Below are 27,223 nucleotides of genomic sequence, written 5' to 3' on the forward strand. Positions count from 1 at the left end.
CAGGATGGTGAAGCTCAATGGCACCCCCAGCGAGAAGGGCCTGAAGCCGCCCTCGGTGGAGGATGGCTTCCAGACCGTGCCCCTCATCACCCCGCTGGAGGTGGACCACCTGCAGCTGCCCGCGCCTGAGAAGGTAACCAGCCCCCCCCCCCACTTCCCATCCCGGAGACAGGGCAGCCCAGAAGCCCCCCAGACAACCCCCCCATACCCTCAGTACCCCCTCCCAAAAAAACCCCAGAGGCATCACAGACTCGGGTGAGTGTGTATTCTTGGTGGTTGTTGATTGAATGAATCACCCCCTCCTTATTGTTTTATTTTGCAATCACAGCGGATGAATACAAATAAAGCTGCTGGCGGGTGACAGGAGGGGGAAAATGGGCTTTGCTGATCTTAAGGAGGTGTTTCCAATACACAACACACACACACACAACACACACACACACACACACACACACACACGCAGGCTGTCGAGAAGATTTAAAGACAGAGAATGAGAGTCAATCCAAGAAGCCTTGATTGCTAAGGCCCTGCCCCTGGAGTAGGGATGGATAGATATGTAGATATGTATCTATATATACAAATAGATGCACACAGATCTAACATGCAAATATAGATTTCCATATCATATATATACACAAATACATGTGCGTGCAAATATATTTGCCATAGAGATTTCTCACATATAGATTTGTCATATGTCATATCTTTCATATGCATTTGTCACAGAGGTGCCACATATATTTGTTATATATTGGTCATATTATTTATCATATATTTGTCACATACATTTATCATATATATGTTTATGTGTCATTTATGTATTTGTCCTCCATATATTTGCTCTATATATGTCATAGATGTCAGTCATATATGTATTTATCACATACATATTGGTCATAGGTACATTTGTCATGTACATTTGTCACTAGGTCATATATTTGTTATATATGTACTTGTCATGTATATACTTGTCACATAGATAGGTCATATATATATATGTGTGTGTCATCTATACATTTACCGAATCCTTATTCAGCACAGTGATTGAATACAGGCATGGTGGTAGATGGATGCTAGGCCAGGCACGGCGAGGGTGGGGAGAAGGCGGGCCCTGCACCCCTGCACGGGTGGGCACAATTGAGCTCTGTTGGGGAGGGGAGGGGAGGGTTTGGGGACAGGACTGGGGGAGAGGACAGGGTAAAGGCTGCCTAGGAGTTGGGGGTGGAAGGAGGGTAAAAGCCTCCCAGGGAGATCGAGGTAGCTGGTGTTGGGGGGGGGGCACAGGAGGCGGGAGGGCTTTAGGGGAGCAGCAGGAGTGAGGGAGAGTGTCTTTCGGGGAGGCGTGGTTGGGGATGAGCCATTGGCTGATGGCACATCTCCTGACAGGAGAAATCCATGGGGGAAAAAAAATGGAGGTGGTGTTCGTACAAAGCCAGCGTTGTGTGTGGGGTGGGGGGGTGGGGGGAGTGGTGTGGTGCTATGCATACATACAGGTGGGAGAAATAGGATTTGGGGTTCACTTGGGAGAGCTGGGGGTTTTTAGAATGTGACGGAACAATAGATGAATCCATCTTTTTGCTGTTCCTTTTCTCCTTTGCTCACCGCGCTCTCCAGGAGGGCATTGTGTGTGTGTGTTAACCAACCCGCAGGCAGCGCTGGATAAAGAGCCTGGCTGATTGGCTGGCGGTTGAGTCATTTTGTTTTGAAAGCGCACAGATTTCGCCCCCCCCCCATCTCCCTCCCTTGGCCACCCCCCTCCCCACCCCCCAGCCAGGGAATGGTGCAGGAATGGCCAGGCAGAAAGACAATTCTGAGCCACCCTCATTAAAAAAAAAAAGTCCTTGCAGATGAATGTCCAACACCCCAAATAGCACATCTCCAAGCAAAGAGACGGGACTGGGTCCTTGCTACATCAGTAGCAGGCAATCTCTGTGTTTGATTGTGTGTGTGTGTGTGTGTGTGTGTGTGTGTGTGTGTGTGTGTGTGTGTGTGCCAGTCCTGGGGCTTGAACTCAGGGGATTGGGCACTGCCCCTGAGCTTTTCTTTTTTTATTTTCTCCACTCAAGGCTGGCACTCTACCACTTGAGCCCCAGCTCCCACTTTTAGCTTTTTGGTGCTTCCTTAGAGACAAGAGTCCCAACAGACTTTTCTACCTCAGCTGGCTTTAGAATCACGCTCCTCAGATCTCAACCTCCGGAGTAGCCTGGATTACAGGTGTGAGCTACTGGTTGGTGCCTGGCACTCTGTTCTCAGAAGTAGAGCACCGTATTCCTAGTTCCTCCTGGGGATATTTAACATCTTGTGATCTTGACAGAACAGATGTGTGAAGAGTGAATTCCAGTTTTGTTTTGTTTTTTTCTCGATCAGGATATAGGATAGTGACCAGAGGAACTGAGCAAGTTTCCCCTATTGCCTCAGCCTCCCCATAGGTAAACGGACAGGGAGGGACACTTCACAAGGCTAGGGTGGTGGTGATTGTGTGAGACCCCAATTCCTTTGTGAGCCCTTTGATGAAACTCCAGTTAGAGAATTTGAAACTAAGCTATCAGAAACAAGGAAACTTTGAGGCCCCTACGTAAAGTCATGGGGTTTATCTCCCCCCCCCGCACCCCCAATTGGGGAACACAGACAAGAGAAAACGCAGCTCTCGGGTAATATTGCAAATTGTCCGGGCATTCGTCCACTGTATTCTCTTTATTTGTACAAAATCCAAACCATTACGAGAAAAAAAAAAAAAAGCCTAGTGACGTCTGAATGAAGTGGATGTGCGGGCCAGTCCATTTTCTGTTGTTCACAACCAAAATACACGGATTTTTTTTTTTTCTGGATAAGAGAAAGGGCTTTATTTGGCTCCGAGCCCGCTGTGTCTTTGTTGTGAATGGCAGATGGCAGCGGGAGGGGAGCGTGGGAGATCTCACGTGGTGAGACAGGACACAGGGCAGAGGCCGGAAGCAGACTTACCTGTGTGTGTGCAACGTGGGCACATACCAATACCAGGATTTGAACTCGAGGCCTCATGTTCTTGCTGGACTTTGGCTTTGACACTCCAGGCAAGTAATTCACACATGAGCCATAGCTCCATTTCTCACTTTTTTTTTTTAACTGGTTCCCTGCAGATAAGAGTCTCATGAACTTTTCTACCCAGGCTGGCTTTGAACCACCATCCTCAGATCTCAGCCTCCTGGGTGGCTGGGACAACAGGCGTGTGGTACTGGGGCTGGATCTCAGCCCTTTTTCCAACCATTCACTCTCCCAGGAACTAACTGGGGCCCATCTCTGGTGTGAGCAGCATCCCAATGCTCCCGTCTCTTAGGGGATCCATACCTTCTCCTCCTTGCTCCACTGAACACCCCAGATTTGGGCATAGGGGTTCTGGGGACTCAAACTACACCTGTGGCAAAGCACTGCTTTGGGCGAGGGATGGGCAGCCCACTCCCCTCTGCACCATCTTCCCAGTAGCCCTGGGGGGGAGGGGGAGTTAGTGCATTTGTTTATCCCAGGAGGAGACCAAGGCGTGGGGTGCTGGAGTGAGTCACCTAAGGACCACAGGTGGAGTGGAGACGGAGCACTGGAAGCCCAGTGGGCTCAGCACCAGTACCTCAGCAGCACCTTTGCAGTTGACTGCCTTCCATGCCACAAAGCCTCCATCCAACTGTCCATTGATCCATCCACCCACCCATCTATTCATCCACCCATCTACCATCGATCCACCCATCCATCCACCCATCCATCTCTCCATCATCCACCCATCCACCCACCCATCCATTGATCCATCCAACCACCCACCTATTCATCCATCCATCTCTCCATCATCCACCCATCCATTCAACCACCCATTTATTCATCCATCCATCTCTTTATCATCCATCCATTCATTTACCCATCCATCCTCCATCCATCCATGCCTTCATTCATCCATCCATCTATCATCCATGCATTTATCTATCCATCCATCCATCCATCCATTCATCCACCTATTTCTCCATCTGCCCATCTATTCATCCATCCACTTACCTATTCATCTACCATCCATTCACCCAACTATTCATCCATCCATCTGTCCATCCATCAATCTACCTACCCATCCATCTATCTACTCATTATCCATCCATCTACCCACCCACCCACCCATTCACCCATCCATCTACCCATCCACCCACCCATTCACCCATCCACCCACCCACCCACCCATGCATACATGCATTCACCCACCCATGCATACATGCATTCACCCACCCCTGTACCTATTTATCCATCCACCCATCCATCCACCACCCACATACTTATCTACCCACCCACCCACTCATCATTCATTCATCCACCCACCCATCATTCATTCATCCATCCTCCATCTCACGTACTCCTTCATCCACCTGTCCATCCATACAACCATCCAGTCAGTCCGCCAGCTTCTTTGTGCCTAGGCTAAGTGTACAGAGCCACAAAAAGCCAGTGTGGCCACCACATCCACAGAGCCATCCATCTGATGGAGAAGAGACATTACAAGCCAGCCCTGGCCCAAATAGAAGCTGTGGAAGAATTTGGTACCTAATGAAAGCAAGGATAAAGCTTCGTGGGTCTGTCTCCTTAGCCAGTGAAGTCACAGGGAGGGAGCAGCCCCGGCTGAGTGCTGAGTAGCTGGGATCACAGGTGTGAGCTACCAGCACCTGGTATGGAAAGGGCTTGGGGGAGGTGAATCACAAAATCAGGCTCTTATTTTTATGAAAGCCACATTGTCTACTGTGCTGTAGCTTAAGGACAAAGGACAAGCTCTGTCTCATGCTTCTAGAACTTTCTTCCCTGATAATTTTCCAGGCAGCACTGGAGCAGTTACTCTCTTCTGAAAAAAAAAAAAAATAAGGTGACTCCATTTCTTCCAGCAGCTCCACAGTGAATGGTGGGAGAAGAGGCACAAGTGGCAAGGGCCCAGCTGGCTTCCCCTGCTGGGTTCATTCAGGAGATACTAGTGGGGGTGGGATAGCACCAGAGGGAGGTGGGGGGCTGTGCTAAGCCTCCTTTCCAGGCTGGCTCAGGGAGATTCTCTTCTCTCTGCTCCATGAGCAGATGTCAGATCTGTGTGGTCCCCTCGCTGGAGGGCCTGTCTAGTTGAGAAGTGAACTGCAGTTGGAGCACCAGTGAGGAGGCTCATGCCTATAATCCCAGCTACTCAAGAGGCTGAGATCAGAGGATCATGGCTCAAAGCCAACCAAGGCAGGAAGGAGTCCATGAGCCTCTTACCAACAATGAAGCAACACACACACACACACACACACACACACACACACACACGGACAGCACTCAGGCCCTGAGTTCAAGTCCCAGGACCAGCACAAAACAAAACAGCAAAACAAAAATCAATTTCTGTTTCTTACTTGCTGAGGGAAGAAATTGACTCAAAAAGAAGCACTGAGTGGCTTTATTGAGGGCAGCAAGCTCCAAGAAACCAGGACCCGGCCAGCCAGCACCCTAGTTGTGACATGCCTTTGGGGTCCAGCTACCTTGATTTTGCTGAGTAACCACTGCACCCCAGATTTCTTTAAAAGCTGTGTGTGTGTGTGTGTGTGTGTGTGTGTCTCTGTCTGTGTCTGTGTCTGTCTGTCTGTCTGTCTGTGTCTCTGTCTGAAATCCTATCATGCCACCTTTACAGATACAGGAACAGGCTCAGACAGCTGACTATAGTCTAGGAGTTAGCAAAGAAAGAATCAACAAGGCAGCCCGGGTCTGTACCTGAGGCGAATGGATAGCTGGTCAGTAGAAAGCTAGCCACGGACAGGCACCATCTGACTTTGGCAAAAAATAAAATAAAATAAAATAAATCCAGGTACATCAGATGATCCGCAAGCCAGCTGCCAGTCTCTGGGCGGAATGCGTGTTATTGATGAAGTCTGTTGAAACCCGCCCTGAAGTGTAGTTGGATGCTATGGAGAAGGATGGAGACATTTAAGGGCCCATGATGTATGAAATGCAAACTTCCATGTGTGCAAGAAATCCCAAATCCTGGGTCGTTCCAACACCCAGAGAAGCTAGTTATTGACTATGGCTTCAGGCAAAGTGCTTAACTTCTCTGGGTCTTATGTTGTTGTGCTTTGTAGTGTGGGGTTTTTCCCCACATTTTTTAATCCCTCCCTCCCTCCCTTCCTCTTTCACAGTCCTAGGGCTTGGACTTAGGAACTGAGTGCTCTCTCTGAGCTTTTTCACTCAAAGCTAGTGCTCTACTACTTGCTCCATTTCCAGCTTTTTGTTGTTGTTAGTTAATTGGACCTAAGCATCTCATAGACTCTCCTGCCCTGACTGGGTTCGAACTGTGATCCTCCAATCTCAGCCTCCTGAGTCGCTAGGATGACATGTGTGAGGCGCTGGTGCCTGGCCTTTGTGCTGTTTTTCAGCTGTGAAAGGAACACACTATTCACTCAACAGGGGAACGGGGAACAAATGTGGACATGGTCTTAGGGACGTGGCTCAGAGAGAGTGGGATGGCATATTGTCCTTTCTCCCACTAGACATCCAGAAGGAATAAGTAGCCCAAGGGTCGACCGTCACAGAGGACCATGAAGTCCCCGGGTGTTGGGCTCCCGAGTGGTGGGCTATGCTGCTCTCAGCTGGCAAAGGGCACGGAGCCCAGGGCGTCTCCCCGGCACCCACCGGGGCCTCCTTGCCCCGAGACACAGCTCAGGGAGCCATCACTTCTCTTGGGACAGCTGGCTTGTTTGTTTTATTTTATTTTTTATTTTTGTCTTCCCTCCCTCCTTCCCTCCCTCCCTCCCAATCTCTCTCCCTCTTTTTCTCCTTCTTTCTTTCCTTTTCCCCACCCCTCTTCCTCCCCCCTCTTCCTTTCTCTTTCTCTCTTTCTTCCTTTCTCTTTTTTGGTGCCTATTCTGGGGCTTGAACTCAGGGCCTTGGCACTGTTCTTGACCTTTTTTATTTTTTCCTTCCCACTCAAGGCTGGCGCTCTACCACTTGAGCCACAGCTCCACTTCTGGTTTTCTGGTGGTTCATTGGAGATAAGATTCTCATGCTCTTTCCTGCCCAGGCTCGCTTTGAACTGTGATCCTCAGATCTCAGCCTCCGGAGATCTCAACGTCACCTTCCCTCATTAGAGACAGGACTGATGTGTTCATTCACTGATTCAGTATGCATATATATACATATATAATATGCATATGTATAATTCAGTGGACAACTCAGTGATCTGTAGATAAGTTGTACTCTATCTATCTACTTCTTACTTTATTTATTTATTTATTTTGCCAGTCCTGGGCCTTGGACTCAGGACCTGAGCACTGTCCCTGGCTTCTTCTTGCTCAAGGCTAGCACTCTGCCACTTGAGCCACAGCACCACTCCTGGCCTTTTCTATATATGTGGTGCTGGGGAATCGAACCCAGGGCTTCATGTATGCGAGGCAAGCACTCTACCACTAGGCCATATTCCCAGCCCCTAATTTTCACTTTTTTGTCTGAGCCTGGGACTCAAACTAGGTGTGAGCACCCCTCTTGCTGGCTGTGCCCACGGCCCCGGATCCTGTAGCGCCCACAGGCCTCGCTCACCAAGCCTTCCTTCAGGCCTCCGCTCTGCTTCCTTGCGGCCACGCGAGCTGCCGAGCTGCTCCTGCTCCCTGGGACTCAACTTCCCCGTCTGGGAAGTGGGGATGATGTGCCCAAGTTCCACACCCAAGGGAGGAGTAACTGCAGGGTGGAGAGGTGAACTCAGCACCAGAGGGACAATGCCTGCGTATTTTATATCATACTATATATATGATCTATAATATGCTTATACTATAGATGTACATGCTATGTGCATACTGTATATGTAATATGTCTATTATATACTATAATACTAATATCCATTATAATACTAATATCCATTATATCACATATAATCTACAATACACATTAATATAGCACATACATTACATTATATTGTTATATGTTATATATAGATTATATATTATGATATACAACATATACATTATATCACATATGCTATGTGTCATGTATCACATATTACATACATTATATAGCATGTTATACATTGATATATTATGTAGTTATGCACGTTTATATGTTATACATAACATATAACAAGATATATTTATGTTATGTGTAATATATGTATATAACATATGTATATTATATAATATATGTATTATATATAACTAATATGTATTATGTATTTATACACAATTTTATTTATGCTATATATAATATATAACCTAAGATATATTTATGTTATATATACCATATAGTGTATGGGTGCAAACACATACTATATACAATACATAAATGATACATGAACTAAGCTGTATGTTATATATGACACATCAGTGAGGCACTTGTTGCTTATATCTGTCACCCTAGCTACTCAGAGAAAGGTCACAAGACTCCATCTCCAAAATAACCAACAAAAGGGGCTGGGGATATGGCCTAGTGGCAAGAGTGCTTGCCTCGTATACATGAAGCCCTGGGTTCGGTTCCTCAGCACCACATATACAGAAAATGGCTGGAACTGGCGCTGTGGCTCAAGTGGCAGAGTGCTAGCCTTGAGCAAAAGGAAGCCAGGGACAGTGCTCAGGCCCTGAGTCCAAGGCCCTGGACTGACAAAAAAAAAAAAAAAAAAAGCAGGGCTGGGGGCATGGTTCAAGCGGTAGAGCACCAGCGTAGCTAGCCACAAAAGCCAGAATTCCCAAGTTCACACCTTAGTACCACAAACACCAAGACAATAAAATAGTAAAAATGCCATGTGGGATGTTAGGCAAGGAGACGGCCATGGGGCTCAGCCTTGGCCAGACTGACCTCGAACTCCCCAGGCGACCTTGGCGGGCAGGGAGTGCCTGGAGGAATGGGGTCAGGAGGAGGGGCTCTCCAGGCAGAGCCCGGTATGGTTGGTTGGCACCTGGCTGGCAGCGCTGCCCTCTCTCTCCACAACCCGGCTAGCGCCTGGCACATGGCTATTTTTGTCTTGTGCGAGTCTAGCTCCTGACAATCCGGGCATGCTCTTGTCAGCAGCTCTGTTCCTGGATTGATCCTCTTTGCCATGTGCAAACCACTCAGTATGCAAACCACCCCTGTGTGCAAACCCCTCGGTATGCAAACCTCCCCCATGTACAGACCCTTTCGTGTGCAAACATCTCCCATGTGCAAACGCCCCCTCTGTGTGCAAACCCCTCCATGTGCAAACACCTTCGTGTGCAAACCCCTCTGTGTGCAAACCCCTCTGTGTGCAAACCTCTCTGTATGCAAACCTCCCTGTGTGCAAACCCTCCATGTGCAAACCTTCCCTGTGTGCAACTCCCTGGTGTGTAAACCTCCCCATGTGCAAACCTCCCCCGTGTGCAAACCTCTCCATGTGCAAACCTCCCCGAGAGCTGAGGATCCTGGCAGTGCATCCTTCAGTTTCCATGGTCTATGCTTTACACCTTCCCCGCTCCATGCTCGCTCTGGCCCTGGCTGTCCACTTCCCTTGAGGGGTTCCAGCCAACAAGGGGTCTCCTGGGATGAATTATGGGCCCCATTTCCCAGTGCCAATTATGTGGGGTTCAGATCCGCGGCCCGCTGGACAGTGGGGTGCCCCCGTGTCACACGGGGAGAGATGGGGGAGGACGGAGGGGCGCCCTGGTTGTAGACACGTCCTCCTCCCAGGCCTCCCCAAGAGCGGAAAGCCATGATTCTCACCGCTAACATGGGGGAAGATTCATGAAGATAACTGAAGACAACTTAGCTTCAGGAGCAAAGCAAGGCCTTGGGTCAGCCGCTCCCCTCCCCCAGCAGGATATTTGGCAATCTGGAATTCCATTTTCCTGAAGTCTATCGATTTTAGTGATAAAAAGACAATGGACAATGTTCCCACCTCGCTCTTTGTTATAAATCAAGGTGCTCAGGGCACTGTGTGTGTGTGTGTGTGTGTGTGTGTGTGTGTGTAAGCACGCTTGTGCGTGTATTATTTTTTACTGCAGGAAAAAGAATATCCAAAAAAGCTTTTATTCCCTTCCCTCCCCTTCCTCCTTGCCTTTGCTCTCCTCTCTCCAACCTCTCACTTTACCTCCTCCTCTCCCTCCCTTCCCTCCTCCCTCCCCTCCACCCTCCTTCTCTCCCTCCTCCCTCTCCTCTTCCTCCTTTGTCCTTTCCCCTCTCCCTCCCCTCCCTCTCCTTCCTCTCCCCCTTTCCCCTTCCCCTTCCCTTTTCCTCCCCTTCCCTTTCTTCTCCCATCTCCCCCTCTCTCCTCCCCTCCCCTTCTCCCCCATCTCTTTGTCCTCCTTCCCCCTTCCCTCCCTCCCTCCTTCTGCAGGCAGATTCCTGCTAGGCAGAATTCATAACAATTGGCTGACATTTGCATTCTTCTTCATAGACTTTTTTTTTTTTTTTAAGTAACTGCTGCTGTATCTTACATAAAAAGAAAAGGATGTTTCTGTCTCCTGGCCTAGGAACTAAGCCGAGAGCTTCCCACAGCTCCCAGCGATGGGGGGCTGGGGGAGGGGGAGGGAGAGGAGGAAAGGGGAGGGAGGTGGAGGGGGCACTGTGCTTCTCCACCCCCAGCCCCTCCCCCCCCCATGCAAGCTCCCCCTTGGCTCCCCATCCTCACTGAGGTCCTGAAGCTGCTGCTTCGGGTCCAGGGGCAGCGGCCATCTGTCTGGGGGTTCCTGATCCCTCCTTTTGTCTCCAAAGTTGCTTTTCTTAGGCTTCTTTCGGGTGGGGACAGTGACTGGATCTGGGCCGTGGGAGGGGAAGGTGGGAAGGGTAGAGGGACGGACACAGGTGGAACTGGGACCTGGAAGGCTCTCCGGAGTCCCATGGCCACAGGCACCAGGAGGGGCAGGAGCCGGTGCACTGGGGGCCTGGGGCCTGGGGCCGGAGCAGAGCCCTTGGGGATTCCTTGATCCAAGGACAACGTCCAGCAGGGCGAGACCTGTGCTGGGTGAGGTCTGAATGGAGACACACATGAGGAAGCCCAGAAAATAAAAGATGAACTCGAGCAGGAAAGCGCCCAGCCTAGGGCTTGTGGGAGGGGAGAACACAGCCAGGATCCAGCTTTAGGAAATCCCAACATGGAGTGTGACACAGGACTTCCATGTCACATTCTCAGAGGTCACAGGCTGCTGTTTGCTCAAGGCTAGCACTCTACCACTTGAACCACAGCGCCACTTCTGGCTTTTTCTACATATGTGGTGCTGAGGAATCGAACCCAGGGCTTCGTGCGTGGGAGGCAAGCACTCTACCACTAGGCCACCTTCCCAGCCCCTTGAGAGCTTGATTAGAAAGTGACTGCGAGTGACACATGTCCCCCCCCAAACCTGCAGCCTTGGATACACTTAACACAGTTAGGAAGCTGAGATAGGAAACAGAGACATGAGCTATGAGTAGGAGAGAGCAGAAAACAATCTCAACAAACCACATCAACGCTACTGGAGAGCCAAAGTGGGACTCCATGATGACCCCAGACAGGAGGCAACGTGCAAAAAAATGGCAGCTGAGCTGGTTGGGCCAGGACTGGCAGGTCCAGTAACCTATTGTTCAAGTCCCCAACCCTTCCTCTAGGAATTCAGGCCTGCCCATCACCTGGGGGTGGGACTTCCCTTCCTCTAGGGATTCAGGCCTGCCCTTCACCATCCACCAAGAAGACAAGATGGTGCCAGTTAAACCCTATTCCCTATTTGCCACGTGATCAAGATGGTGCCAGTTAGACCCAGTATCCTTATTTCAGAGAGCCCAGGGATAAGAGTTAGATCTTGATGAGGGAACAGAAAGACTGGACCGTGGGGGAGAAAGAGACACAGAACAAGATGGCAGCGCTTCCAAGGGAGGAGAGGATGGGCAGGCCTGTCCCATAGCATCCTATCCATGTAAACTTCCCTTACACTGAAAGCACATCTCATAAACCTGAAGTGCCTAAACCGCACCTTGCCTCCCAAGCACCCTGCTCAGCCACACAGCGCCCTGTGATAGTCTCCCCACCACCGCATCATCACGTAGCCAGCTGAGAGCCATGCTACCACTACCGCCCAGCATTTAAAAACAAGCCAAAGTATGAAAACCAAACACTGGTGGCTCAAGCTCGCCATCCCAGCTACTCAGGAGGCTGAGATCTGAAGATTGTGGTTTGAAGCCAGCCCGGGCAGGAAAGTCTAAGAGATTCTGATCCTCAAAGAACCACCAAAAAAACCCAGAAATGGACCTGTGACTCAAGGGGTAGAGTGCCAGCTTTGAATGGTAAAGCTCAGGGACAGGGCTCGGGCTCTGAGTTCAAAGGCCAGGATTGTAACACACACACAGACACACACACACACACAGACACACACACACACACACACACACACACGCACACACACTCCTCCTGTGTGGATGTCCGTACTGGGGACATGGGGAAGCATGATAGGAGTAATTTGAATTTTGTCATCCTGTGTGTGTTTGGGGGATGGTATGGGGGCATTCTCCGTTGCTAGTTTTTAGGAGAAGGGACCAGGACCAGAGAAGTCTTACTCTCCATGCATGCTAACCCTGGCTGAACTTTCCAGGTGATCGTGAAGACGAGAACAGAGTATCAGCCCGAGCAGAAGAACAAAGGGAAGTTCCGGGTGCCGAAGATCGCGGAGTTCACGGTCAGTGTGGGTGATGGGGGAAGGCCTGAGTTCATGGCAAGGCTGGCTGTGGTCAGCTCCCTGCACAGACCCCCATGGTTGGAGGAGCAGGCCCGACCAGGGGCCAGGGGGAAGGACACAGGCAGTGGAGGCAGAATTTCCTGAAGCCCCTCCTTGTCTTTGTAATCCAGCATATAGAGATAAAATCCATCATTGATAAATGCCTCCCCCTTTTAATTTTCAACTCAACATGTCAGTTTATGAGTCTCATGCATCTTGATCAATTCCCCCCCTTCTTCTCCCCTCCCCCATCTCTCCCAGCCCCACCCCTTCCCCTCAAGTGACCTGGATTCATTTTTGCATGTATACATTGAATATTGTGACTCCATTTGCCCACCTTTCCTCTATTTGTCTGCTCCCTCCTCTTGGACTCACCACCCCATCTGACAACATCTGTCCCAGCTGCACACTTGTTCGTGTAGGTTCGTTGTTCAAAGGATTCCATCACTGCATCCTCCTCTGCCTTCACCGTGCTTTTGTGTCTCTTTGCATAGGACCCTGTGTGTGTTTTCATCCATGTTCATCATTAGATCCAGCTTCCACCTAGGAGAGAAAACACGCTTCCTTGGTCTCTCTGAGCCTAATTTACTTCACATAACACCATTTTTCTCCAAGTCCATTTCCCTGTAAATAACATTATTTCTCTTCTCTTTTTTTTTGATGGCAATAATAATTTTTAATTGTTATTATAAAGGTGATGTACCGAGGGGTTACGGTTACATAAGTCAGGGCATGCGTACCTATCTTGTGGAACATTGTTACCCCTTGCTCGTTTTCTCCCACTTTCCTTCCTCCCTCCTCCCTGTGTACTTTAGATCTGGCTTCACCAAGATTCCTCTTCCGTTGAGTGAAATTCTGTTGTAAATATTTGTATAACATTTTCTAAACCCACTTACCCGCCCATGGGGCATCTGAGCTGTTTCCATAACTTAGCTGTGGTGAATAGAGACCCTCAGTCCTGATCGGTGTCTTGACCCATAATATTCTGGATGCCCAAGGCGTGTGGCGGGACCATAGGTAGTTCTGTGTTTCCTTTTCCAAGGAGTCTCCATACTGACTTCCACAGAGGTTTGCATTCCCACCAGCAGTGTGAGCAGATGTCTACACACACACCCTGCTCCTCCTCCCTCCCTCTCACCCCTGCCTCCCTGCCAGCGTTTGTATTTGTCCACAATTCCTGGATAAATGTCTCTTTTATTCCCCTCTTTTTCCTGCCCCACCCACCTCCTTCTTCCTCCACTTTCAGGAACCGCCGTCGATCACAATGCCCACACAACGTCCAGTGTTAGTCAGCCGAGATGAGATGATTGTATCAGCTCTAAAAGAGTCAGAGGGGGTGGAAAGCTGACATCTTGATGGTATAGACCCAGGGGTTGCTTTTCTGGGTGCTGGCAGAGGTGGGTGTGGAGGGCTTGTGAGGATGCACGCTGGATTGTGAGCGGTCTCAAGTCACAGCCACGGAGCGGGGCTGTGACATGGAAGGACACGAATCTCAGGGACAGGCCCCGGGGGTGGGGGGTCACTCAGGAGCCTTGAGATAGGAGAAGGACGTGAGCATTCTGTAGGCACCAGGATGTGTGGGGGTGAGAGCACATAGCTTATGCAAAGGCCCTGAGGCCAGAAGGAGGTCAGCCATAGCAGCCAGAGCTAGGAACGTGGACCAGGCCCTGCTGCCATCAGGGACCTCTGGAAATGAACATTAGAAATGCCGAAAGAAAAGGATAAAAGGAGAGAAAAGAAAAGAAATAGCAAGTTGCTTCTTTAAGTTTTTATTTACAAAGAAAAGAAAAGAAAATGCTGCACTTTGCCTAGTACTGGTGGTCAGACGTGCGTGCGATCCTAGCTGCTCGGGAGGCTGAGATCGGAGGATCACAGTCGGAGGCCAGCTTGGGCAGGAAAATCCATGAGACTCCCGGCCCCAAAGAGCCACCCAAGGAGCTGCAAGTGGCGAGCTGTGGCTCAAGTGGTAGAGCACCAACTATCCTTGAGCACAAAAGCTCAGGAACAGCGCCCAGGCCTTGAGCTCAAGTCCCAGGAATCACACACACACACACACACACACACACACACACACACACACACACACACACACACACACACACTGAATCTGCTAAGCTCTACAGCATGTTACCGTGGCTGTCCATCTCCTACTGTGTTTAATTTACGAGCTGGACTTTACCATAGGTACATCGGTGTAGAGACATGATTGATACAGAGGTCAGCATTTGAGATTCAGGCATCCGTCGGGAGGCTGTAGCCCACAACTGAGGGAGGACTTTTGTTTCTCAAAGATGAATGGTGGCTCCCACCAGCCGCTTGTGCAGCCGCGTGGTGACAAGGCTGGCATTCTGGCCTGGGCCTGCCTGGTGTGTCCATTCTAGCCATCTTCCTGCAGTCGGTCAGTACCTACCAGTGAGCATGGAGATGAGTTCTCTAAGAGAGAAGAGCTGTTCTGTCACTCCTGGAGCCTGTGGGTGCTCCCCTCCCTCCTCTTCCCGTGTGGGGCCCCCATTCGTCGTGGAACTGGGAAGGGAAGGGGGTTGTGGTTCCAGAACAGTGGAAGGGAGGACAGAAGAAAGTCCTCTGCTACTATGAAGCTTCCAGCATTCCTTAGCTTGGCTTTGCTCCCTCTGACCCTGGCTGGGCAGGGAGGAGGAATGAAGACTCTGAAGGGCTGAGCTGAGTCGGCTCTGGAGATGCTCGGAACCAGGAGGGCAGCCATGGAGGTGAGATTTCCCAGAGCTGGTTTCTGCTGGGAGGAATGGTATGGGGGTGTTCTTGGTATCTGACGGCATCTGGGGCAGGGGGAGGGGCCTTCAGCCTGGAAGGGGAGAGGAGAAGCAGGAGGCTGGGGAGGAGCCCTGAGGAATCTTGGAGATGATGGTGGGTGGGGGAAGAGGGAGTCACAGCTAAGGATGGAGATTCCAGCTATAGAAAGAGGGCTGGAAGCCAGAGGAGTCACAGTTTAGCTTTAGAGAACTGGGGCTGGCAGAGTTTCTGGGTTCCCTTTCCTCCATCCCCCCAGACAGGCTGCAGAAGTACAGTCAGTCGTGTTGGAAACACAACGACCCTGTTGTCAGATTGTGAGCAGACACTCAGGGAACATAGGAGATATCATCAAGGTGTTTCCTTCAAGGCGAGAGGAGGGATGGAGTGGGTGGGGAGAGGGAGGGTGGGAGGAGGTGGGGAGGGGTGGGGTAGGGAGGGTAGGGGAGGGTGTGAAGGGGTAGGGTGGGAGGAGGTGGGGAGGGCTGGGTGGGGAGGAGGATGGGGAGGGTAGTGGGGGGGGGTCTCTGCTCTGTTACCCTAAAGCAAGGGGTGGCGTCATCCCTTCTTGTTGCTAAGGAGCCAGGTTTACCAGTTGGTTACCAGGGCGATGGCTGACACAAGGAAGTTAGAAAGCACAGTGGTGATGGGGGGGGGGGGGATTGTTCTTTTGGAGGCAAAGGCGAACATTGTTCTCATGGATGCTGCGAACAAACAAGATTGTTACTGGGAGAGAAGGCGGGTCAAGTGAGTGGGATGTTCCCACTGGAGGAGGGGCCTCTATTCTTTAAGGACTCAGACCTTTGGCATGGCTGGCTGGCTAAGAACCCCCACAGATAAGCATTACACTTGAAATCAAGAAGTAAATAATAGAAGTAAATAATAGAAGAACCTGGGCACAGCTGTACAGAAGAGTGAGTGGTTACAAGATGGAGATTTTGTTGTTGTTGTTGCCGGTCCTGGGGCTTGGATTCAGGGCCTGGCCACTGTCCCTGGCTTCTTTTTACTCAAGGCTAGCACTCTACCACCTGAGCCACAGTGCAACTTCCGGCTTTTTCTGTATATGTGGTACTGAGGAATCGAACCCAGGGCTTCATGCATGCTAGGCAAGCACTCTACCACTAAGCCACCTTCCCAGGCCCAAGATGGAGGAGATGTTTTTTAATTTTATTTTTGTCAGTCATGGGGCTTGAGCTCAGGACCTGAGCACTGTCTCTGAGCTTTTTCACTCAAGGCTGCTGCTCTACTAGCACCTGACTCACAGCTCCACATCTGGATTTTTGTAGTTAATTGGAGATAAGTCTTATGGACTTTTCTACCCGGGGCTGGCTTCAAACCTTGATCCTCCTATCTCCGCCTCTTGAGTAGCTAGGATGACAGGTGTGAGCCTCCAGTACCCAGTAGATGACTGGGTTTATAGGATGCATTAATAACTCAAGTTATGTCTATTGCTATTACTATAGATTTGGGTGCCAGAGTTATTATTGAAGGTACTGATAAGGTATTCTAAATACCTAAATAGGAATTTAAGGAATGATTCCTCTCTCTTCGGTACAGAAGGCATTGGTACTGGATCAGTTTAGGTTACTACAATCCTTGAAGGGACTGTTGGGCAAGGAGGGTACTTCTCTCTCCATCCATAGTTCCGGCCTCTTTGTTCCAAGTATGGTCTAGCAGTGGGAACTGAGTTTTGCATGCAAAAGACACTGCTCCAAGGAGATGAAAGGTAACGGGGAGCACTTGGGTTTGGAGGGTGAGTGGGTCTCCAGATCTCAGGCCATGACCTTGTCCTCTTTAGCCTCATGACCTTGGGAAATTCCTTCACTCCTCTGACCTTGGTAAATTGGTTGCACCATCTAGAGATAATTCTGGGCATGCCTTCAAAGAATGAATAAATGATCATTTATTTCCTTCCTAGTCATCCATCTTTCTCCCCGACTTCTGTTTCCGGGGCAGGCGAGGCCTCATCAGTTTTCATCAAAGTCTTGAGACAGAGGGACAGAGGCTGGAGATGGAGAGCAAGAGAAGAAAGAGAGAAACGAGACAGGGAGAGAGACAAAGAGGCAGACAGAAAGACAGGGAGCCAGAGACAGAAAACATTGGATATAGAAAATTGTTTCACTGGATGAAGTCTCCCCACTGTGCTGTGTTTTGGGGGGAATCAGGCCTGGCAAGCCCTGGGCCCTGAATCACAACCAACACGGCCTCTCCTTGCTCCCCAGTTACCTCCAGGCCAGCCCTAGCTCACCCCTCCCTTGCTCAACCCCACCACCTCTGATGACCCAGATTCGTCTTTTGCTTGAGAAATCTTTGCTGCCTCCCTCCTTGCTGCAGACAACGGTGTAAACTCTCCAGCACTGGGGGTTCTGGCCCTGGCCCCCTTCATGCCCCTACAGTTCTGCCTTTTCTCACCTCCAACTCTTGGCACACAGAGTTTCCTGGGCCTCCACGGACACCCCAAATTTCCTCCCGAGTCACCCAGCTCCGATCTGGCTTGCCCTTGTCCCCTCCTCTCACCTGGGAGCCTCGCTCCCCACCCCCTGCAATCTCTGTCTTTCCCTTGCTCCCTCCCCCCCCAGCCCCCCACGGTGCCTCGATGCCCCTGGCATTGCCCTGCTCGCTGGCCGGGATGTTGGTCCAGATGATGGTGATGTGTGAGGCTTTCTCAGATCAGATCAGGTAAGAAAAAGAAGACATGGACAGAAAGGGAAACAACATGGTGTAAATTAAAACACATAGCGACCACTTACGTCTCCATCCACCTCCCGTATACCCACCCAGGTGGGTCACTATTCTGGTCCCCTTGGTGCACCCCGGGGCAGATGACCCCACGGGAGGACAGTCGCCCCTCATGTAAGGGTCAGAACCAGGCTTTGGTGACCAAAGGGGTGTGTGTGTGTGTGTTCAGGTGTGTGTTTGTGGAACACACATGAATGCACACTGCTGCTATTGACTTTCAATCCGAGGAGATCCTGCCTGTTTGGGGAAGGCGAGATGAAATGAAGCTGAAAGGGGATGGTTAGATTCGTTTTAAACAAATCCTGCCTGTTCCTGTGCTTGCCAAGCATAGCGTTGGCTTTTGGGGTTTTTCTTTTTTCTCACCTGGAATTCACTGTTTGGCCAAGTCCTGACCTGTGGTTTTGAAGGAGAGAGAGAAAAAAGAGAGAGGGAAAGGAGAGAAAGAGGGAAAGTATGGAGGGATGGAGGGAGAATGAGGAAGGAGAGAGGGAGGAGAGAGAGGAGGGAGGGAAAGGGAAGGAGGAGGGAGAGGGAGAGAAAGAGAAGAAAGAGGGAGTGGAGGAGGGTGAGGGATGGAGAGAGAGGGAGAGAGAACCAATCTTTCCCCGAGAGAGATATTGAGTCCTTGTCTCAGAACCTGAGTTTGGTCTCTGGGCCTCCAGGACTAGAACGAGTGATGATATTGAATGTGATTATATCTGTTCACATGGCACTGTTTCAGCCTCTGGAGCTGTCAGGGAAGATGACACAGAACATGAGTGTGTGTGTGAGCTCGTCACCCCTGGGGTCCCAAATGAAAGCAAACCCGCTGTCATGGCGACCGCTCTGGGTCCCAGCCTCCTGTCAGGAGGCTGAGGAGCCCTCGCAGCCCTCGGGAGGGAAGGAGGATTTGAAGGGGCTCAGCACCCACTCCCGCCATCCTCACAAACTCCTTTCCTGTCACCCCAACTCGGATTCGGTGACTCGCTGGTCGCCTCAGCCCAGAGGCAGTGAGCAAAGAAGAGGGGGGGCTGTCTGCACAGAGCTAAGAATAAATCACTAAGCGGGAAGCTGGTGGCTCAAGCCCATCACCCCAGCTTCTCAGGAGGCTGAGAGCTGAGGACCAGAGATCAAAGCCAGCCCAGGGCAGGAAAGCCCATGACATTCTTATCTCCAATGAACCACCAAAAAAGTCAGAAGTGGAGCTGTGGTTCAAGTGGTAGAATACCGGCCTTGAGCTAAAAAAAGCTCAGGGCCAGTGCTCAGGCCCTGAGTTCAAGCCTGGGGAGTACGTATGTATGTATGTGTGTGTACATATATACATATGTTATAATAATATTTATAAATATTCCTTTCTGTTATAAATATTAATATTGGCAGTAATGCTTATTATTAATGTTGGTTCATATTTGTGCAGGGTATCAGTTATTGCTTGTATTAAATAAAATAATACAGTTAACAAATGAATAACAAAACAAATACATACGATTCGCAATAAATTACTGCAACAAGCAGCAAGTTATTAATAGTAAAATTCATAAATAATAAAAATTATCTCTGTAGTACTGAGGACTGAGCTCAGGGCCTGACAGATACTCACATCCCCACAGAACTAAACCCGGGGCCTTTACCTTTGAATATTTTGGCACATGTATTTGCCACAGGCATTACCGACTTCTCTTATTACTATAGCTAATGATTCGTTTGCAGAGTTTGTTTCTTTGGGTTTCCTGTTTTGAGGGATGATGGCGTCACCAGGCAGAGGCCCCTTGCTCCTCCTTTTTGGATACTATTTTCTTGTCATGTTGTCTGGAGTTAGACTCCCTGTGTGGTTTTCTTGTCTATTGCATTGGTCAGCAACTTCAGATCTGGGGTCCCGGATGTGGATGTGTGGGTGTCGCTTACATTGCACCCATCCCCCACACTCAGCTGGTCTCCTTCATTGAATTATACAAATGGATTTTGAATACGAAGCCATCCTTACTTGAACTCAGGGGGTCATGATGTAGATTTTGCCTGCTAATATGTCATGTAACACTTTTGCTCAAATAATATAATGAGATTGTGTTTGCTTTTCTCTTCTTCATCTTCATGTTCTCCTCCTCCTCTTCCTCTTCCTCTTTTTCCTCCTCCTCCTTCTCTTCCTCCTCCTCCTCCTCCTCCTCTTCCTCCTTTTCCTCCTCCTCCTCTTCCTCCTCCTCTTCCTCCTCTTCCTCCTCCTCTTCTTCCTCTCCTCTTCCTCCTCCTTCCTCTTCTTTCTTTCGCTCCCTCTCTTTTCGTGCTGGTTCTTGGCACTGTCCCTTGGCTTTTTCACTCAAGGCCAGTACTCTGTCACTTGAGCCACAGCACTAGTTCAGGTTTTCTGGTGGTGGTTCAGTGGACATAAGAGTCTCCTGGACTTTGCTGCCCAGGCTGATTTTGAACCTCAACCCTCAGATGTCAGCCTCCTGAATCTCTAGGATGACAGGTGTGAGCCACCAGTGCTTGACTTAGGTTTTCTTTCTAATGCTATTCTTTGTTGTTCAGGCTTAGTGTTATGCTCTTTCCTTTTTTTTTTTTGGCCAGTCCTGGGGCTTGAACTCAGGGCCTGAGCACTGTCCCTGAGCTTCTTTTTGATCAAGGCTAGCACTCTGCCACTTGAGCCACAGCACCACTTCCAGCTTTTTCTATATATGTGGTGCTGAGGAATCAAACCCAGGGCTCATGTATATGAGGCGAGCACTTTACCACTAGGCCATATTCCCAGCCCCTAGCCTTGGGCTTTGTGCACAGAGACAACCAAATGTCTTTTTTTTTAAAATTTAATTTTATGTGTCTGTGTGCATCAGACTCCTGTTTCTGAGTCAGGTGCACAGTCAAGCCCCAGGATGACTCATATTCTCTTTTGTTTCTTGAGCTTTATGAAGCAGGCCCTGTAAGATGGCGATGTTTACCGTCTTTGGACAGAGTTGGGCCTTTGATTTGTTGTCTCCTCACATGTCTTTCTCTCCTGTCAGGCAATAAAATACTAGAGGTTGGGACAGGCATCTCAACCTCTGGTTCATGCCTGTCATCCTGGCTACTCAGGAGGCTGAGATCTGAGGATTGTGGTTCAAAGCCAGCCCAGGCAGGAAAGTCCATGAGACTCTTATCTTCAATGAACAACCAGAAAACTGGAAGTGGAGCTGTGGTTCAAAGTTGTAGAGTGCTGGCTTTCAGCACAGAAGCTTGAAGGCAGCACCCAAAGCCCTGAGTTCAAGCCCCAGAACCAGCACTAAATAAATAAATACTCCAGTGTGTGGCTAGGTTTCTAGGCAGGGTGACCTAGGGCAGGGTAGTGGGACTTCTGCGTTGCCTTTCACAGGTGTGAAGTTGTTCTGTCCACCTCTGACTCCCTATGTGTAAGGTGGGTGCTTGGGAGTTGTGAAGACAGGGGGTGATGGCAGACACCCTGGCTGCACCCCGCCTGCCCTGAGGTGGTTCCTGGATGTCCAGGGATGGGAGCTTTGGTGAACTGTCAGAGTTGGCTTTACCACAGCCCAAGTGGGGGAGCCCCCAGCCTCACCCCCCACTCCTCTTCCTCCAGTTAAGCACCAAGTTAGCAATATGATCCCCTCTTTCTCCTTCCTTTCTTGGGTGCCCCAGGCTCAGCTCTTTGGGGTTCAGCTAGGAAGAAGGTGTCGGCGGGTCGGCCTGATTCTGCCTCTGCAGGCTTCAAGGTGCTGGGTACCAAAGATGGATACCTGGGGGGGGGGGCAGCTCTGTTGCTTTTCTTTTCTAAATGTCTCCATGAGATTTGATTTCCCCGACGTGAGCAGGTGCATTGCCGACGCCTCCGGGCAGGTGCTGTAGGAGGACGAGCAGCCATTGGGCCACATCTGCTGACGGCCAGGAGTTGGGGCCAACCATGGCTATGGTAGAGGCCTGGCCTGGTGGGAAGGGGGCTGTCTGTGCTCTCTCTCTCTCTCTCTCTCTCTCTCTCTCTCTCTCTCTCTCTCTCTCTCTCTCTCCCCTTTCCCTCTCTCTGTCTGTACCTCTCTGTCTCTCTCTGTCCCTCTCCCCTCTCTTTCTCTCTGTCTCTCTGTGTCTTTCTGTCTCTCTTTCTCTCTGTCTCCCCCCTTTCTGTCTCTCCCATTTCCTTCTCTCTCCCTTTCTCTCTCTGTGTCCTCTCTGTCTCTCTTTCTGTCTCTACCTCTCTGTCTTTCTCTGTCTGTCTCTCACTCCCTCTCTCCCCTCTTTATGTCTCTTTGTCTCTGTCTTTCTCTGTCTCTGTCTCCCTTTCTTTGTCTCTCTGTCTCTCTGTGTGTTTCTCTCCTACTCTTTGTCTCTCCTGCTCTCCTTCTCTCTGTCTCTCTTCCTTCCTTCTCTCTGCCCTTCTATGCCTGTACTGGGTCTTGAACTCGGGGCCTATCCTTTCACTTTTTTTGCTCCAAGCTGGTCTGGTGCTCTACCGCTTGAGCCACAGTTCCACTTCCAGCTTTTTTTTTTTTTTTGCTGGTGGTTCATTGGAGATAAGAATCTCATAGACTTTCCTTCCCCGGGCTGGCTTCGCACCTCGATCCTCCAATCTCAGCCTCCTGAGTAGCTGGATGCCAGGCGTGAGCCCCAGAGCCCAGATCATGCGCGTGATCTTACTACAGCACAGGTCAATACATACATCCGGCCTTTCCTCTGCTTGCGTGGCGAAGCGGGGGCAAAGCTGCACCCCACTGCCTGCTCCGCTGAGGCTGGGTGAGGGAGGATGAGGCAGAAGTGACCCTAAGGTGCTTCCAAGGTCTTGAGTCTCAACAACAAGTCAGGAGTGATCAGGGTACCTGGAGTGGCTGAGCTGTCAATCTCCCTGGCTTGGAGGAAGGCCACACCCCAAGTTCCAACTTCCTGGCTTCTGTTTTGCTAGGCTGTAAGTGAGCTGTGCAGAGAACTTATGCCATGGCCATACCACGCTTCAGTGTGTTTGGGAATGGAAGCAGGGGGCCCTGCGTGTGCTTCAGTACAGATTTATAATATGGAATTTAGATTTCTAATTCAGATCTAACCCCTCCGCCATGAAGGAGAACAGGTGTCCTTTGCCCCTCTGAGCCTGACTTAATTCACTCCACAGAATCTCTCTCCTTCCACTTCCATGAGAATGTCAGAACACTCCATGGTCTCTATCTCTGTCTCTATCATCTCTCTCCATCCACACACCCACCCATCCATCTATCCTTCTATCCATCCATCCACTCATCCATCCATCTTCACACCCATCCATCCATCTATCCATCCATCCATCCACCCACCCACTCACTACCCTTCTTTCCATCCATCTATCTACTATCATCTACCTTATCTATCATCTAGCTGACCTATCAACCAGCATAACCTGTTTTCTCTTACCTATCATCTAGCTGATTTATCCACTAATAATCTTTTCATCTATCACCTATCTGTATTATCTATCACTGAACTGAACTACTGATCTGATCTACTAATCACCCATTTTTATAGTATCTTAATCTATCATCTGATTTATCAATTAATGCATTTAGTTATCATCTATCTCAACTATCATTTATCTACCTATTATCTATTTCCTCTATCATCTATCTTATTTATCTATCAATCATCTATCTGTATACCAATCATCGATCTCATTTTATCCATTTTATCGACCCACCTTATCTATCATCAATCTGATCAATCATCTATCCGCTATGTGATCCAGCAAAGTCATTTATCTATCAATCATCTATAGCTTCCTTATCACTACCTACCTCTATTATCTACCTACCACCTGTGTAATCTGTCATTTGCCCTATCATCTGTCCTACCTATTTATATATAAATGACTCATGTACCTGTTGTTTATTGGTGTTCTGTCTGATCAGTCATCTCATGCATTCCGCTCCTTCACTCCTAATAGTGCGTGTCCATAGGTGGCGAGGGACCCAGGCGCCCCCCCCTGCGGGAGGGAGGGGGGGCTGGGAGGGACCGCAGTGCGTGCGCACGCGCGCAGACATACCCAGGCATGTGTGCACACAGGCGCATGCGCGCAGTCATATCCAGGCATGTGTGCACACAGGCGCATGCGCGCAGACATACCCAGGCATGTGTGCACACAGGCGCATGCGCGCAGACATACCCAGGCCTGTGTGCACACAGGCGCATGCGCGCAGACATACCCAGGCATGTGTGCACACAGGCGCATGCGCGCAGACATACCCAGGCCTGTGTGCACACAGGCGCATGCGCGCAGACATACCCAGGCCTGTGTGCACACAGGCGCATGCGCGCAGACATACCCAGGCCTGTGTGCACACAGGCGCATGCGCGCAGACATACCCAGGCATGTGTGCACACAGGCGCATGCGCGCAGACATACCCAGGCACGTGTGCACACAGGCGCATGCGCGCAGACATACCCAGGCCTGTGTGCACACAGGCGCATGCGCGCAGACATACCCAGGCCTGTGTGCACACAGGCGCATGCGCGCAGACATACCCAGGCCTGTGTGCACACAGGCGCATGCGCGCAGACATACCCAGGCCTGTGTGCACACAGGCGCATGCGCGCAGACATACCCAGGCCTGTGTGCACACAGGCGCATGCGCGCAGACATACCCAGGCCTGTGTGCACACAGGCGCATGCGCGCAGACATACCCAGGCCTGTGTGCACACAGGCGCATGCGCGCAGACATACCCAGGCCTGTGTGCACACAGGCGCATGCGCGCAGACATACCCAGGCCTGTGTGCACACAGGCGCATGCGCGCAGACATACCCAGGCCTGTGTGCACACAGGCGCATGCGCGCAGACATACCCAGGCATGTGTGCACACAGGCGCATGCGCGCAGACATACCCGTACGTGCCAAGTCCGGAGCCTGAGGGTCGTCGATACACCGGCACACTCGCTGGGGCTCCGGGTGCTGGGGCGCCGGCCGTGAGCACCGCAGCCCGGAGACAGCGCCCAGGCCCCCGAGTTCGAGCCCGGGACTGGCACGCGTGCGCGCCGCGCACAGCTCCCTAGATTATCCCACAGGTGGGGGAACTGAGGCCCGCGTGGATGATAGGGTGCTCTGAAGGTCACACTGGCAGCTGACCGTGGGGGTCCGCCCCTCCATGGCCCCCAGCCCCGGGGACAGGGGGTGGGGGGGAGGCTGGGCACCAGAGGTGGGGCTGGGGCCCCTCTGACCCTCCCCCCGACTCACTCTTCCCCCCCCCCCCGCAGGTCACCATCCTGGTCAGCCTGGCCCTCGCTTTTCTCGCCTGCATCGTGTTCCTGGTGGTGTACAAGGCCTTCACCTACGACCACAGCTGCCCGGAGGGATTCGTGTACAAGGTAGGGGAATTCCCCCGGGGTACCGGGTGCGAGATCTGGGCGATGGCAGCCTTGGGGGTCCCTGACTCCAGCAGGCAGGGGGGCCCTGGAGTGAATCCATGTCAGGCCAAGGTCAGCCCTAGGCCCCACGCCGGCCGCTCACACCTGTCATCCCGGCTACTCGGGAGGCTGAGATCACATTGCTCTCTCAGAGGTGGCAGCGGGAGCTAATTTATAAATGTACAAATACACACAAAGTGTTCTTTGCAAATATTTATTTTCACCAAAACGTAAGTGTTGGTAGGGGGTGAACTGAAATCATTTAACACCTTAGAAAAGCAGATTCAAGCCAGGCACTGGTGGCTCAAGCCTGTCATCCTAGTTATTCAGGAGGCTGAGATCCAAGGATCATGGTTTAAAGCCAGCCCAGGCAGGAAGGTCTGTGATACTCTTCTCTCCAATGAGCCACCGGAAAACCAGAAGTGGGGCTGTGGCCCAAAGTGGCAGAGCACTAGCTTTGAGTGAAAAAAAGCTCAGGGACAGAGCCCAGGGCCTGAGTTCAAGGCTCACCAGCAACAAAAAAAGAAAGAGGAAGGAAGGAAGGAAGGAAGGAAGGAAGGAAGGAAGGAAGGAAGAAAGGAAGGAAGGAAGGAAGGAAGGAAGGAAGGAAAGAAGGAAAGATTGATTCAGCCCAACAAAATGAATACCAGGAAACTGGTGGTTGAAAGATGGTGGGGCCAGGATTGAAGAGAGGAGGGAGGGGGTGGCGAATGCAGTTGAAATATTCCAGGCAGATCCTAAGAAACTAAGCACTGAGGGGAGGGGAAGGGTTGAAAGGGTTTGGGGGGGGGGCGGCAATGATGAAAGGGATGACATCCATCACAATGCATTGTACTTGTAAACGGACTTGTTGAGTGGTGATTTTTGTTTTTAATAACGACAACTTCAAGATAATGAACATATAATTTAAGAATAAGAGAAATAAAGTGCCCTGTCGATAATGGGCCGTGCCAGCCTTCATGCTACTGGCAACAGACAGAATGTGTCTGGGGATGGAGATCGGTGACAGGGCCCAAACATGTCGTCCTTCGGGGTGATGGGGGTGGTGATGGGGGTGATGGTGATGATGATGATGATGGTGATGATGATGATGATGGTGGTGGTGATGATGGTGATGATGATGATGATGGTGGTGGTGATGATGATGGTGATGATGATGATGATGGTGGTGGTGATGATGGTGATGATGATGATGATGGTGATGGTGATGATGGTGATGATGATGATGATGGTGATGGTGATGATGGTGATGGTGATGATGATGATGATGGTGATGATGATGATGATGGTGGTGGTGATGATGGTGATGATGATGATGATGGTGATGGTGATGATGGTGATGATGATGATGATGGTGATGGTGATGATGGTGATGGTGATGATGATGATGATGGTGATGATGATGATGATGGTGGTGGTGATGATGGTGATGATGATGATGATGGTGATGATGATGGTGATGATGATGGTGATGATGATGGTGATGGTGATGGTGATGGTGTGGGGGAGGGAGATGGGGAGTCGGAAGCCCCCCCCCCCCACCGTGCCCCCAGCCCTGACTGTGCCTCTCCCTCCCCAGCACAAGCGCTGCATCCCGGCCTCCCTGGACGCCTACTACTCCTCGCAGGACCCCAGCTCCAGAAGCCGCTTCTACACCGTCATCAGCCACTACAGCGCGGCGCGGCAGAGCACGGCGCGCGCCATCGGGCCCTGGCTCTCGGCCGCCGCCGTCATCCACGAGCCCAAGCCGCCCAAGACCCAGGGCCACTAG

General features: G+C 50.7%; 1 protein-coding gene across 1 annotated transcript; it reads left to right on the forward strand.

The window, feature by feature from the left end:
- Nucleotides 1–4: 4 nt before the first annotated feature.
- Nsg2 (neuronal vesicle trafficking associated 2) lies at nucleotides 5–27,223 on the forward strand. The gene is made up of 4 exons (XM_048334204.1): nucleotides 5–133; nucleotides 12,507–12,590; nucleotides 25,303–25,413; nucleotides 27,032–27,223. The coding sequence occupies exons 1-4, from the start codon at nucleotides 5–7 to the stop codon at nucleotides 27,221–27,223; spliced, it is 516 nt and encodes a 171-aa protein (XP_048190161.1).

Source organism: Perognathus longimembris, chromosome 25 (assembly GCF_023159225.1).
Source record: "Perognathus longimembris pacificus isolate PPM17 chromosome 25, ASM2315922v1, whole genome shotgun sequence".
Classification (NCBI taxonomy): Eukaryota; Metazoa; Chordata; class Mammalia; order Rodentia; family Heteromyidae; genus Perognathus; species Perognathus longimembris.